This window comes from Pezoporus flaviventris, unplaced genomic scaffold, assembly GCF_033815535.1.
Source record: "Pezoporus flaviventris isolate CSIRO_AGI_PZ_B2104156 unplaced genomic scaffold, CSIRO_AGI_Pfla_v1 ptg000013l, whole genome shotgun sequence".
Classification (NCBI taxonomy): domain Eukaryota; kingdom Metazoa; phylum Chordata; class Aves; order Psittaciformes; family Psittacidae; genus Pezoporus; species Pezoporus flaviventris.
This window is the reverse complement of record NW_026892561.1, coordinates 39,757,049-39,771,247: the sequence shown is the minus strand read 5'-3', so window position 1 is coordinate 39,771,247 and position 14,199 is coordinate 39,757,049. Positions and strand designations below refer to the sequence as shown.

General features: G+C 41.8%; 1 protein-coding gene across 1 annotated transcript; it reads right to left on the bottom strand.

Moving 5' to 3' along the window:
- Positions 1–906: 906 nt before the first annotated feature.
- SLC16A14 (solute carrier family 16 member 14) lies at positions 907–9,833 on the bottom strand. Its single transcript, XM_061452937.1, has 5 exons — positions 9,704–9,833; positions 9,148–9,424; positions 8,318–8,461; positions 3,698–4,693; positions 907–2,003 (listed from the first exon to the last, which is right to left on the bottom strand). Exons 2-5 carry the CDS (start codon positions 9,407–9,409, stop codon positions 1,855–1,857), a joined length of 1,551 nt encoding a protein of 516 aa, XP_061308921.1. The 5' UTR covers positions 9,410–9,424; positions 9,704–9,833; the 3' UTR covers positions 907–1,854.
- Positions 9,834–14,199: the final 4,366 nt, after the last annotated feature.

The following is a 14,199-nucleotide window of genomic DNA, read 5'->3' as shown; positions in this document are numbered from 1 at the left end:
TTGGGGGAAATCATCACTTCGATATATATTACACCAATATAAAATAGCTCAGTTAAAATAAGCCAGCAGCAGCATTCGTACCAAGAAGACATTAAACCTGTAACAAAAGAACTGATGTGAAAGTGTAGTTTACATGACCATTTCCTCCAACAAAAAGGCTGATTTTAAGACATGGCCGACTGCATGTTCACACCATGTGTTGCAGTTTGCTGTCACCTCAGTTGTTTTAACATCAGTTTTAAAGGCCATACATAACTATCCTGTATGATTGAACGGATCTAAGTCTTCAAGTAGTTTGGGGGTTTCCTAAGGTTTTCTTTTTTAATTTGGCTCATTTCAGTGACACATTTTAAAGTATGACCCTGCCAACAGTTTTACAAGTGTGAAACTACGAAGCAGGTGAATTGCAGTACAGAACAATATAAAATATGTTTCAGAACTTTTTGTTAACCAACCTTGCAGCTATGAAAAAGATTCGTATAATGATATTGTTACATACTGAACTGTTTCCCAATATTTGTTCAATATAATTAAATAGTATCAATTGCCCCTAAAGATTTCCAGCAGCATGTATCAGTGTTAAACTATGTACTTGATTTGTTACAATAAGCTTTCAAAAAGCTAGCAGGAAAAAAAAACCACAGTGACCTTTATTTGATAGGAAAGTTAACACCAGACTCAGCTCTCAAAGCTGAAAAAAGTGTGTCCTGCACCACCATAAAAAACATTCCGCATTGATTACCAGATATTTCATGTTAAAAATATTAATTTGAATATTTTAAATGGTCTTTAGCTCTGCCATGCTCTGCATTATCTACTTTTCTAGTGAACAAACATCTCAAAGGTGATCAGTCTTAGCTCATGGTGTGCGTTATAAGCAGCAATACAACCGTTCATAACGTAACAGATTTTGTTATTAATCTTATTGCAACAAGATTTAGCGTGCTGTAGTCCTGTTCTTTCTTAAAAGTATGTTTGGCCAATTTTGCCTAGCTCTCTTTCTTTAGTAGCTTACTTGACAAGTTCCATGGGAGGAGTCAATTGCAATGTTGGGAAGTTCTACAATACCTCTAATTCGGTAAAGCAACCAGAAACTTCCAACTGTTTCTGGAAACATTTTCCCCTCTGTGAATAACAGTAGTATTTTTCATATGTTGCCTGTTTCTGCTTTTATGTTTTACTTCAGCAGCATTAAGTGTTACAGCATTTATAATGCAGCCTATGTATTGAGGATGGCTACTTTATTATGCAGCTGATAATTAAAAAATCCTTGAAGAAGAGAGTAATTTCAGAAAAAATATAAGTACTTTCCTTCAGTTTTGCATCACAGAAATAGTAACTTCAGTGCACTGAATTAACTGAATTATTGTACTAGCATTTCAACAGTACTTGACTAGCCAGGTAAGAAATATAGTCATTTTCTCATACTCAGTAACTAATCTTTTATCAGACAGAATACATAGCAAGAAGGGCTTTTAGAAATCATTCATATCATGATCAAATTCTCTTATAAGACCAGTGTAAAACAGAAGTAACTGCACTGCAGTCAATGGAGTTTCACCGGTGTGTAGTGGTGAGCAGTAAAAAGAGAAGCAAGGGTAAAAGGCTTCTAGAATTGTTTCAAGTTTAAAAGACTAGCAGGGTGCTTTTAATCACTTATTTGTTAGTTCTAAAGTAAAATAACTCACTTAAAAAACATGTTTCTAATAATTTACTAGCATTTTGGTGCACATTTGCTTTTCACTGAAGTATACTTCAATGTGGTTGGTTCCATAAGAAAAACAGCTTCATAATGTCATACAATAGAAATGTGAAAACAAAGAAAATTCTGTAAAAAACCTTATGGAATTTGTTCTATACTTGTGCTTCTTCCGTAGATTTTTCTTTTGGTTGTTTCTTTTGAATACAAGGTTGTATAAGTAAAAATACTATTCCCACCATGTATAGCAAGCCAGATATGTAAAAAGAGTAGTCATATTTCTGTGTGATGTCATAGATCCAACCTGCAAAATAAGGACAAAGCATGTTTGTTACAAAGCTTGACAACAACGTACGTTGCATGGGAAAACATGAAAAATACCGCACATTTCTTTCATGACATTTCTGTCAAACCTATAGAGGGGTTTTGCGGAAAAAAAAAAAAAAAAAGAGGTGGCAACTGTCCCCTCCTCTAGATGCTACAAATGGAAATGTATTTACAAAATCCCTTGTTCATTCACCAGAACCCCAAACTAGTGCAAATCCTATTCCCTTCATTTAAGTATCATGGAAGACTTAAAACGGGACCCTAGCTATGTGCCACCCTAAGAAGACAAGCAGCCTTCTCTCTAAAACTGTACATTTTTCAAACAAGTTGTCACAAGCCTGACTTTAAAATAGACATTTTGGAATCCCAAACCAATTAGTTCTTCCACCATGCTACTGTTTCTGTAAAATGCCCAGTACTGCGGTTCAAATGCTGTGCTTTGTGCAAGCAAACGCATTCCCAATAGCTTTCTCAAAGACTTGTATACCAATAAAAGACTTTTCAAAAGATACAGTCTCCGTACTCTCATGCCAACCTTAATTCATCTGCAAAAAATACATTAAAGTTACTTCAAAAAGGTTTGAGGGCCCAACTAGCAAAATTCCCTCATGTCATGCTGGCTGCATTGCAATGTAACCTCAAGTTTAGAAGCTTTTTTTACATCAACTAATTTGCTTTGTTACTAATGCCAAATACAAAGACATGTTCAGCACAGACTGAGAGGTGCTGAAAGAATATATGGTAGAAAAAGTGCTGCTTTTTAATGGGAGTGAGTGAGCTTTCTTATAAATCATGTCAGTTCACTCAAAGGTGAAGAGAGAAGGTGAGAGCATTCTCGCTTTTCTTGGTTGCTTGTGTTTCTAATAGCTTCAGTTCAGCCTCCTGGCATCCCTGGTTGACCATGGCCATTACTCACAAGGTCTCTTACTGCTTTCTTCTGATTTGCATCTCTGTGAAAGATAGCTGAAGTCTGGCTATAGTATTGACAATCAGTACCTGCATCTCTTCTGTACTTCTCCGCCTCTTTCTATGAGAAAATTTAAGAATGTTTGTTTAAGCCTAAGAAACTTAACGGACAACATATATACACTTCTACCCTCTGCTGTGCATGGCAGTAAAGAAATTATGAGCAACACCGTCCCCAAAGGAGATATTTCTGGATGAAAGAAGGCAAAACTAAAAGTTAGTTAAATCAACACATCCATTGGCAGCTTAGAGTGGTGACACCCAAACACACTTTATAGTTCTTAGGGGTAATACTATGGTACAGACACCTGCCTACCTTCAAAACCATTCGTCATGTTTTCATCTAGAGGCATGAGTATGTACAGTGCCTGCACAGCACAAAACGCATTTAAATAGGTTGAACGTTTCTCATTGTAAAGAAGGTGTATGATAATATTTTAAGGAAACATACCATTGAAAACATAGATTGTAATAGATTTGAGGCTATTTGCAAGGATTGTCATTTGTACTATGTGAATAGTGAGATGATACCCAGCAGATGTGACCTGTACATCTGCGCAATGTAAAGCTGGATGCTACCACCCATTCTGGAGCAGCTGTAATTCTGTTAACTACACATGCTCATAACATATGAAAGCTTAATAATATAATGAGTCACATGGTGATTATACAAACATCTGTTGGTCAGCAATTTGAACTTTTTACCTGCAAAGGGTGGTCCAAACAATGCAGATATTCCATTGGCACAAATGATGATGCCGTAAGCATTTGCAAGGTGTTTAGTTCCAACTAAATCTTCAGTCACAACAGGCATTAGAGAAAAATAGCCGCTAGAGAATCCTATTAGAGCACAAACCACAGCTAGGCTAACATACGTTTGCATTAGTGGCAAAGTAAGAATGCAAGTGACCAGAGTAGAGTTAGCCATGAGGAAGACATTCCATGTGCTGACGCATGGGAGATCAGAGATAATTCCAAGGATCACTTTACCAAAAATATGAACAATGGCTATAATGGATGTCAAAGGAAATATATTGTTCTGACTAGACAAGTTGTACTGCTTGACTATTTCTGGAAGATGAATAAAGGGAATGACAAAGCTGCTATAGGCAAACAAAGCCCAAATTATAAAGGCCACAAATACTCTATTCGTAAACAGCGATGCAGCTCCAAAGTAGCTGGAGTACCATATTGCAAAGCCCTTCCTGATTGTAACTGTCAGCTGGCTCACTGTCTTAAGAATGCGCAGTCCATACATGCTCCTTCCATCTCTGGATTTACCTCCAGATTCTATGTGCTGACCACTGTCAAGCACTTCTTCATTTGTTGCCTCTTCTTTTTTTTCTGGTTCTTCACCGAGGACTCCGTTAGATTTTATAGTCTCTGCAGAATGGGACAGAGCTTTTGCTTGGTTATCTTCACTGTTACTTCTCACAACATACTTTTCACTAACTATGTCTTTGGGAAAGAGTGGTCTCATAAGCGCCCCGCAGACACAAAGGTTCAGGGAGATGGCACCCTGGATGAACATGGCGCTCCTCCACCCAAACTCGATGCAGAGGTACTTCAGTAACGCAGTCATTAGGAAAGCTCCAAACCCCGTTCCTGTGGTACTGAGTCCTTGTGCAAGCGCTCTTCTCTTCTGAAAATACTGCCCTACCATGACCACTGCAGGCAGATAAACCATGCCACTTCCAACGCCTATGGAAACAAAACCCAAATCAATCTGAATTTTTTGCTAACAGGATAAAAAGCAGTGAAAAACACATCTGTTTTATTCCCAACTTGTGCACAAGCACAGTGGTGAAAGTGAGAATAAATATTCAATTCTCATGTTAGCTTTCATTTCCCTCTTACAATATTTTCCGAAGTCTGCAATACTCATGCCAGTGAGAACACAATACTGCTATTTAACTGCTGGAAAAACTGAAACAGATGGAAAATAAAACCTTTACATCAGGTCAGCATTACACTGCTGGAAAGTCCCAAACATCCCACAATAAGTCAGTGACAGTTAATGTAGGGGACAATTATAAAACCCTATTTTGAAGTATCTGTACTTGTAATACCTGCATCTGGCTGTATCAGCAACCAGAAATCGCTTAGTGGGCACATCCTGTGCTTTTGCCCAGGTTCACCAGCAATGAAGACCCAAACTGAGTTTTTGTTCTTGCTTTGTAACTGTGGAGCCACAGTGACCATGAGGTGTTTCAGTAGGCACAGGCGGGTTAGCCCAGTGCTGGGACCTTGGGTGCCTTCAGGGTTTCTCTCTGGGCACTCCAGGGAAGTCCAGGCAGAGCGACGCAGTAGCTACACATTCTTAAAAGGCAGATCTCTAATTCTGCAGAAAATCCCTCACTTGTAGTTTAAAAACAGGATATTGATAGTACCCATTTCAAGCAGAAAGTGTTGACAGTTGTGCAAATACATCATTAAAGGTAAGAGTTGCCCAGTTTTTTTCACAGCAAATTCCTGACAGAGAGGATTTGGACATGAAGAGGTGGTAGGCAGAAGGATTTGAACTGGAAGGGGCTTATGCAGAAGATGCTTCCAAAATCACTGTGATCATAATTTAGAAGTGTTTTGGGTTTAAAAGTTTCCCTAAAATAGCTGGTAACGTAGCTGTGTGCATCTACATTGGAGAAAGAGCAGTTTATTCCAGCAAAGCCTGAAAAAAACCCACCTCAACATCACAGCAATGTACAATGGTCAGAGCTGACCTGTTTTGCCTGTTAGAAGTATATACTTCTTTGCTATGTATAGATATGATCAGGTTGAAATAAGCCATTTTTTAAATTCTGTGGACTACAAAGCAAAACATACTCCTACTCCATGCAAAGACATGCCCTCTCCACAGGTAGACACAGGGCCACAGGCCTCCCCACTCCTTTTCCTCACAGATTCGTGACCCTTCATCATCATGGCAGCCTCATGGCTGGCTCTGCTCTCCCTGCCTTGCCCCACACAGGGCCTCTGGACATTTTGCCCCCCACTCCACAGGGATTCCCTGCTGCCAGGGGCTCCAGCACCCACCCGGGGGCTCCCCTGGAAGGGTGATGGGGAAGAAGGCCTCTCTGCCCTACTGCTGCTGCAAGGAAGTAAGCCAATGGAGGTGGATGAAGCAGCTGACCAGCAGGTAAGGAGACAAGGCTGTGAGGAGATGGGGGTGAGAGCCACGCTGAGGTGAGAGGCACATTGGGAATGGGAGCTGAGGCAGCAGGATGGCTGCTGTTGGGAGACAAAGCTGGGGTCATAGGGACATACTGTGTGAGGGCATCTGGCACAGTGTGTCACCACCAAAGAGAACAGGAGCCATGAGTAAGCCCACGAGCACCTGCATGGAGACCCAGAAGTCATGGAAGCAGAAGGTGGCCACCATAAGTGAAGAGCAGCCTTACATCTAGCAACCAGGAGAACACGCAAGACGCTTCCCTGAGGTGGTGGTGAGTGAGGTGACCGTGAGCAAGGGGATGGGAGTGAGTGGGCAGGGACTAAGACAGTGAGTGAGTGAGGAGATCATAAGTGCAGGGATGATGAGTGAGGGGATGGAAAGTGAGGATGTGGTGAATGAAGGTCTCCTGGAGCTGGAAGAAACATCTCAGGCATCTCTACACTGGTTTTATTCCTGCAGCAGCATCTCAAATCTACACCTCATCAAAAAATTTGCATCCGCTTTTTTCTGAAAATCAGGTTTTCACCCCTCTTTAAGTCCACTGTACAATCTCTGCCTTTTTGTCTGGTATTTTGTGTATGATCCTTCTGAAAAGCAGCAAGGCCTGAGAGAAAGAGTGTAGATTCCTGTCTGCTTGATTATATCCTATATATATGGAAGCAGAAATTGCAGAGAGAGCAGAACCCTGCCTGTAATTATTGTTCTTTGCTCAGGAATTTACATTACTGAAATCTCTGGTATGGTGGTATGAAAAGTCACCACAACAATCCTTGCTAGTTTCATTATTTTATTTTTTTCCATCCAGAGAGCTAGATAAAAAATTATGTAAAGAAATTCTGCAGATACCTATGAAATTCTGTGAAAGGATAGTCTGAGGCAGTGGAGGGTACTGAAGCTATTATTAGTATTGCAAACAATTTGTCTTTTTCACCATGCATCTGTGCGTCGCACACAACATAGATACAATGCTTCATTTGCAAACATAACTGGCCATGTTATACGTGGAGTAAAGAGTACCTCAAAGCACCTTAAATGGCTCTGTGTTGCTCAGATTATAATCAAAGGCCAAATTTTGTATTTCTTACTTGGATCACTTTAACAGTTTCCTTTTCTATTAACAGTATAACTTTCCAGTAATGAACAGTGAATAGCATTGTGTTTTAAGTAGATCCTACTGGGTTCTTCTACATGCCCTGCCAGTGACTGGGCTGGGGGTGCACAAGAAGCTGGGAAGGGACACAGCTGGGACAGCTGACCCCAACTGAAGGGACTGCAGGTATATCCCCTACCAGATGGTGTCATGATCAGCAATAAAACTGGGGGAAAGGAGGAGAAAAGGAGGACATTCCGCATTGTGCTGTTTCTCTTCTCAAGTAACAGTTACACATGTTGAAGCTCTTTTTTACTGGAAATGGCTAAACATCTGCCTGCTGATGAGAAGTAGTGAATTAATTCCTTGTTTTGCTTTGCTTGTGCATGCTGCTTTTGCTTTACCGATTATTATTTATTTATTATTATGGGGGTTGGAACTAGATAATCTTAAGGTCTTTCCAACCCTAAGTATTCTATGATTCTACCATTCTATGATGCTATCATTCTATGATTAAATTGTTTTTATCTCACTTTTACCCCTCTGAATCTCTGCTCCATCCCACTGCAGGAGAGTGAGTGAGCAGCTCTTTGAGGCTTAGCTGCCCACGAGCAGTAACCCACAACTCCCTTTAAAATGGGGTTTGAAGCAGTGCATAGTTAGCATAATCTGGTATTTTATTAATGTGGAGCAACTTCCGTAGAAAACATTTGCAGTTTCTTCCTGTGAAGAAGAGGGGAGTTGGCTAGATTCAACACTGCTTCAACATCTTTAAATTCCACTTCTTAGAGTTTGGGTTACATTAAAACTTCTAATTAAAAATGTCCTCAAATATAATCGCTTGGAAGAAACTGATAATACCATCTTTACATTGCAGATTTAAATGACAGCAGAAGTCACTGGCTCCAAACCAGTGAGTAAATAATAAGTTTTTTGAGGCTGTAAAGAGTGTGAAAGAAAAGTTGGACTAACTTTGTAGTGTAACTTCCCTCTTTATGCACCCAGATAACCTTCAAAGGGACGAAAAAATGAAAGAACTTTCAAACACTAGTTCAGCTCTTACCGGCTGTCACTCCAAATGTAAGGAAGAGGTAGTGCACATCTGAGGCACAGGCGCTCAGTATCCAACCTAGGGCATTCAGTATCCCTCCAATTATAGCTGTCTTGCGGCACCCACACATGCTGATGAATAAACCAATGAAAGGACCTGTTAAAAGACATGAGAAAATATTATAATTATTTAATTCTCTATAATGTTTAATAATTTTTTCACAGAAAGACTCGATGTTTTAAACAAAATGTTAAACATCATGCTGCCCATGCAATTCATTTTTGTCCCCATTATTATTTAAAATTGTGGGAAGAAAAATTCGACCAACCAGCCAACCAAATACTTAGAAAATACCCACAAGACCTAAAATCACAGTTGCCCTACAAAGAAGGGAAGACAGAGATGTGTATATGCATGTATGCACAAACATACCCCTCCAGGTATTATTTTGGGTTGATACAACTATAACTTAAAACATAAATTTTAGTTCCGCTGCCAAACTGAAATATAAACTGACCAATCTCAATATCCTCCCAGATAATAGCGCAGGGAGGACCACAGCCTTCACTGATCATCTGTTTTCTTAATTCTAGTGAGACCTTGAAGTCATAGCCGTCCTTTCCTGCTCATGATGTCTCCTGGTATAATTGCCTTCTCTATCATCTTCCCTCTTGTTCCCTTACTCTCCCTAACTTGTAAAATTTGTCCTGTTGACATTAAAAAGGCAACTTGGGCAGCTCTGCAAATAACATGGAAAACTATAAGAAAACACTTGAGGGATGAATGGCAAACATATTCTATAAATCTTACGTAGTTTTGAAATAAATTAGGCTGGAACATACCTACAATAAGTGTAATGCCCATGCTGAGAGAACTAACCCATGCTGTTAAGCCACGACTTTGATTAAACTCTTCAAGCCACTCCATGTTGAGTATTCCAAGGGCCATTTGGGACCCCATGATAAGTATGTGCACAAGGAAAGAAGAAAGCACAATCATCCAAGCCCATCCTCCATCGATGTTTGGATTAGGCTTAATTGGCTTACTTCCAACTTTTGAGTCATCTCCAAAATCATATCCAATATCCTCTCGACTAGCATACATTTTTTCCAAGGTATTCTGAAACAAATGCAGTAAATACCTTCAAAATACATACAAAATGCTCAGATTTTGTTGTTCGGTTATCTTGAATAGCATAAATCACTAACATATTTCACCGTTGTGGTTTAGTGCAGTTGTAAAGCGAATACTGTGTTTTCATTGATTAAACGTAAAATGCTTAGAAAACTCTGCAACTAATGGTTTTTTTTTGTGTACTTAGTACCATGGCTGCCTATGCAGGATTATTAACAGCATGACAACAGGCTGCATTATTTCCATTCTATATACTTAACTTACTTTTAGGGGTCTGAGAGCACTCACTCTTCATGGATTGACAGGTCACAAAAAAGGCTGGTCTCTGTCTGTATATTCCTCTTCTGTATTACTTTCTGTTGTCTCAGTAAGATTTGTATTCAACTTTGTAAAGCTTGGGAAAAAAAAAAAAGAAATCCTGAAGAGGCAGATAGGTGAAGTTATCACCTCTTTTCAGAGGAAACCAGTTTTGAGATGTATTTCTTTCTTAGTAATGGAAGAGCAACAGTGAAGACAGAGAAAGATAAAGATTTAAGGTTCTTGATTTTCAAAATGCTTTGCTTACATAAGTTGTAACACGGGGATTGTTACCACCTCTCTGGCAAGCTTTTCATTACAGTCAGCCTGACAGTTTGCTACTATGCTTTCAGTTCCATAGTTTTAATCCATATAATCCTACTAAAACCAAAGAATTCTTCCAAATCAATGTCAATGCCTATCAGAATCAAACTGAGCGGCAGTTATGTGCATAGGTGGGTGTAGGATCAGGCTGTAACAACTTAATTTGATTACTTTGATTTCTTCCATTGTTACTGTAAGTGAAGACTGCAACACAATGTGAAAATAATTTCAAAACCATTTTATTTGATTAACAGGCAAGGTGCAGAACCCAGTCTTCCCTCCATGCTATTCCTGCTGCAACACATTGAAATTTTACCCAACTGTGGAACACCAAATAGGTTTCCATGGATACTAGAAATGTAACAATACAAATTACCAGAGATGGTAATTTTTTGTCTTCTTTTTTTTCTCCAGAGAAATAAAAAGAGCCATCAGCTTCACAACTCTCAAAAGAGAGAAGAAAGTTGTCCAAAATTGACTAAAAAAGCTCTTTATGTCTTTTGTGAGCCCTCAGAAGGTATGGCTAGTTCCTCACTATTGAAAACTGGTAGTGAATGGAACAACTCAGATTTTGTACTAACTGAAAATCTGGGCTGTTCTCTTTAAATACATGAACATATTTTGCTTCTCAAGTTACTACCTTTCCAAACCATTCTACTTTTTTCTTACTGCTAGATAAACACACAGAGAATGCCTTGAAGTATTTCATACTAATACATCAATGGAGTCAGAGCTGATTGGTCAAAGCTACCACAGAAAATGGTGAAAACCTGCCAATATATGTAACCTTTCCAGGCTGGCTGCTGCGTAAGTTAACTTCGTAGTTAAGTGACACATATATCTTACAGTACAGGTAATTACGTGTAACTAAGGGCAGCTTGAAGATGTAGGTTCCTCCAAGAGCAAACTGGTTTGCCTCATACTGTGGATTGGAGTTAAAATATGTTGTACTCCTGGTATGACATTTTCACAGATGGATACTGCTTTCAAACTAAGGTGTCAGTACTAACTCAGCCATGGAAGGTATCGGTGACACTGAGGAAGAACAAGAACTGCGCACATTTAACATTTGCTGCATGAGCAGATAAACTGGGAGCAACTGTTGTGTCCACACCTCAGTGACAGCAGAAATACACACTGAAATGACTTACTGGCTTTATCTTTCCAAATCAAGAGGCAGAGAGAAGGGGGCTTATATTTAAAGGACTTTATGGAGCTCCCACAGGGTGTTTGAGGCAGGAGAGGTAGGAGGGCAGCAAGCCAGAGCCATGCAGTGGGTACAGGGTTTTTTTGAACATAAGAGGCTGGCCTGGGACAACCTTAGTTAAAATCATACTTCATCCTTCCTCATATGTAGGTCTTAAAGGCGACATCTCAACTCTTTTCTGTTAATGTACTTGCAGCTAGATTGCCCATTGATGTTCAAATGGCTACTTATGGAGGATTCAGCCAACTCACAAGAGAGAGAAATACTAACTGCATAAAGGTAATAAAGATAGTGAATAACCATGCTAATGGGAAGGAATGAGAAGCAGCAGAATGAAGACAAACTGCAAGCTGTTAAACATGCTCTGTGCAAGATTAATGAAAATGTATGATGGATATTACAGTACATCTTAGATAATGGAAAACAAAATTATGTAACTGAAGATTCAGTGTCAGGATTAAATGTGGAGCTTCACCTTTCTCTTTCATGCTTTTGACTGGTTTTGTGTGCACTTGAATACTAATACTGGATACAAAAGTTTCTTTTTTGAACAGGAAATATATATACCTTTAATATATTTTAAATTATTTAAAGCAAAAACAATTGAGATGCAAACGTGACACTCATCTTTGCAATATTACTGACAGAACAGGCTTAGATTGAGTAGAGATGCAAGTTAATGTCAAGCTTGTATCAACCCCCACAAATCTTCAGAAAATGTATGTATTTTCCTTTTGAACTGAATTCCTACTTATTACTACTTTTATACTACTAACTTTCCACTAACATCACAAGTTCAGAGCACTACACTCAAAAGCAGGGGACGTCATCCCCAACAATTGGTCAAGCTCTCAGGCTCTGGAAGAAGCAAGGACTGTATATCTGGATCCTCTCTCCGGTGTTGACTCACCACTCTGTGGCCCATCACACCTAGGAGAAATGCACTTTATCTGCCCTCAGCCTTCTTCCCACACCACACTGGCATTACAGCGCCAAGAACAAAGCAAGCAAAGAAGCCTAAGGGGCTCTTTGCAACTGTGAAATCCTTCAGAAACTGCAATGAAAACCACAGCAGCTGGTTTGTGAAGCCAGCCACATTTCCCTAGTGAGCAAGGTGGTGAAGACCCGCTTGCAGCAACAGTGGCTGAATACAGCCCCTCTCAAGGGACTGTGTTTAAAGGCAGGGGAACCCAAATTCTTGTTTGGTCATCTGGAGAAGGACTAGGGGTTGGGTGGGGATTTTCTTTTCAGAAGGTCCTATTATATTGTATGCACACACAATATGCAGAGCTCTTTGAAAACTGGACCAAACACTAGTGGCCACGAAGATGCTGAGCTTTCTTGAAACCCTGACTCATGAGCTATTTTAGGGCCAAATGCAGGTGCTGTAATAAAACCAAAGTTAGCAGCAAAACACCCAAGTTTGCTGTAGCATCGCTGTAGTGAAACTATGGCTCCCTGACTTGTAGTTGAAATGGATCAATGAAAAACATCCGATCTTGATGTAAAAAGTCCACATGATGAACAATAATATACATATACTTGGCTGACTGCTTCCAGTACCTGACTGGCTCAACTATAACATAAAATCATAGTTTAAAGGCACTTACAATGGATAACTCCTAAATGCATTATAAATAGTAATGGGTTTTGCTTCACAGTGTTCCCAGTAGACATGCCACATGTAACTATTTGTCTTTTGAAGACATAAAAAAAAACCAAATTGTTAAAAAGGTAGTTTATTTGGGGTGTTGGAAGTGTTGGCAGTCTAACTTCAGCTTCCTAATACACCTAGCACTTCAGTTGTCAGTGGCTTCACTGGAGATGTGGACACAAGCAACTTCTGCAGATCCCAGCACGTAACTGTGCATGCTCAGGAAAGGAAGAGAAAAACAGAGAAATTAAATGTTTAAAACGCTAATCTAATTGCCAGGGTCACAAGTTCACATGAAGTCATCGCCTGCTCCTTTCTCAGACTCGGCTCTCCCGGAGGCCGTGTCTCAGGCCCCGTTCAGACCTCTCTGGGAGACCCTTCGGTACTGCCGTGCCCCGGTGAAACCCACCAGCGGAGCGGTGCCGCGTCCCCAGGGATAGCTCCAGTAGGCTCACAGAGTAATTTTTTCTCCCGGTGGTGCCAATGGAATAGGCAGCTTGCATCCAGGCGCTCTACCTCTACTCCGTAAACCGTGACAGGATGCTACAGAAGCAGCCCCAAGGCAGAGGACGTTCTTCCCCCCACCCCACAAGATAATAAATGCGGGAGCTGTACACGTTACGCGCTCCCCACCACTCAAGCTCATGTACGCAGAACGCTGCTCAGAAAGGGGCTGTGGGAGCAGCTCCTGTCGCCCAGAGGCTGTGGCGGGGGCCCGGGCTGGGCCGCAGCGGCCTCCCCGGCCCACGGGTGCTGCGGCGGGGCCGGGCGGCGGGGCGGTGTTGGGAGGCCGGCGCGGCTGCAGGCACCGCCCGCCGCAGCACAAAGGATGACCGGTAGTTACCCCGCGGCGGCGGCGCTCCCAGCGCAGCGCGGAGGGGCCGCCGCCGCCGCTGCTTTCCGCTGCCTCGGCCAGACCCGCGGTCGCACCGCACTGCACCGCACCGCACCGCACTGCACCGCACCGCGCCAGGCCAGCCCAGCTCAGCCCAGCCCGCCTCTGCCGCAGGCGGCGCGGCTGCTGCGGCTTCTCCCGCCCGCACCCGTGCCGGTGCCGTGCGGCGGGTCCCGGCTCCTCCCCAGGTACTCACCGCTCCGGGCGCCGCAGCCCCGGCCCCCCACGGCGCTGAGCCCCCGCCGTCAGGCAAACCCGCGGCGCTGCTCCGCGCCCCGAGAGCTGCTGCAGGCTCCGATATCCACCTGCTCCCGGCTCCGCGCAGGGTGCCCCACCAACTCAGCCTCGCCCCTGCCCGCCGGCCCGGGGCTTATTCTCTGCAG

Excerpts from the sequence above, each read along its gene's own strand:
- SLC16A14 (XM_061452937.1), bottom strand. The coding sequence starts at position 9,409 with ATGTATGCTAGTCGAGAGGATATTGGATATGATTTTGGAGATGACTCA. Across the intron at positions 8,462-9,147 it reads GGGCATTACACTTATTGTAG|GTCCTTTCATTGGTTTATTC; the intron begins GTATGTTCCAGC and ends GTCTTTTAACAG. Across the intron at positions 4,694-8,317 it reads TACATTTGGAGTGACAGCCG|GCGTTGGAAGTGGCATGGTT; the intron begins GTAAGAGCTGAA and ends TTGTTTCCATAG.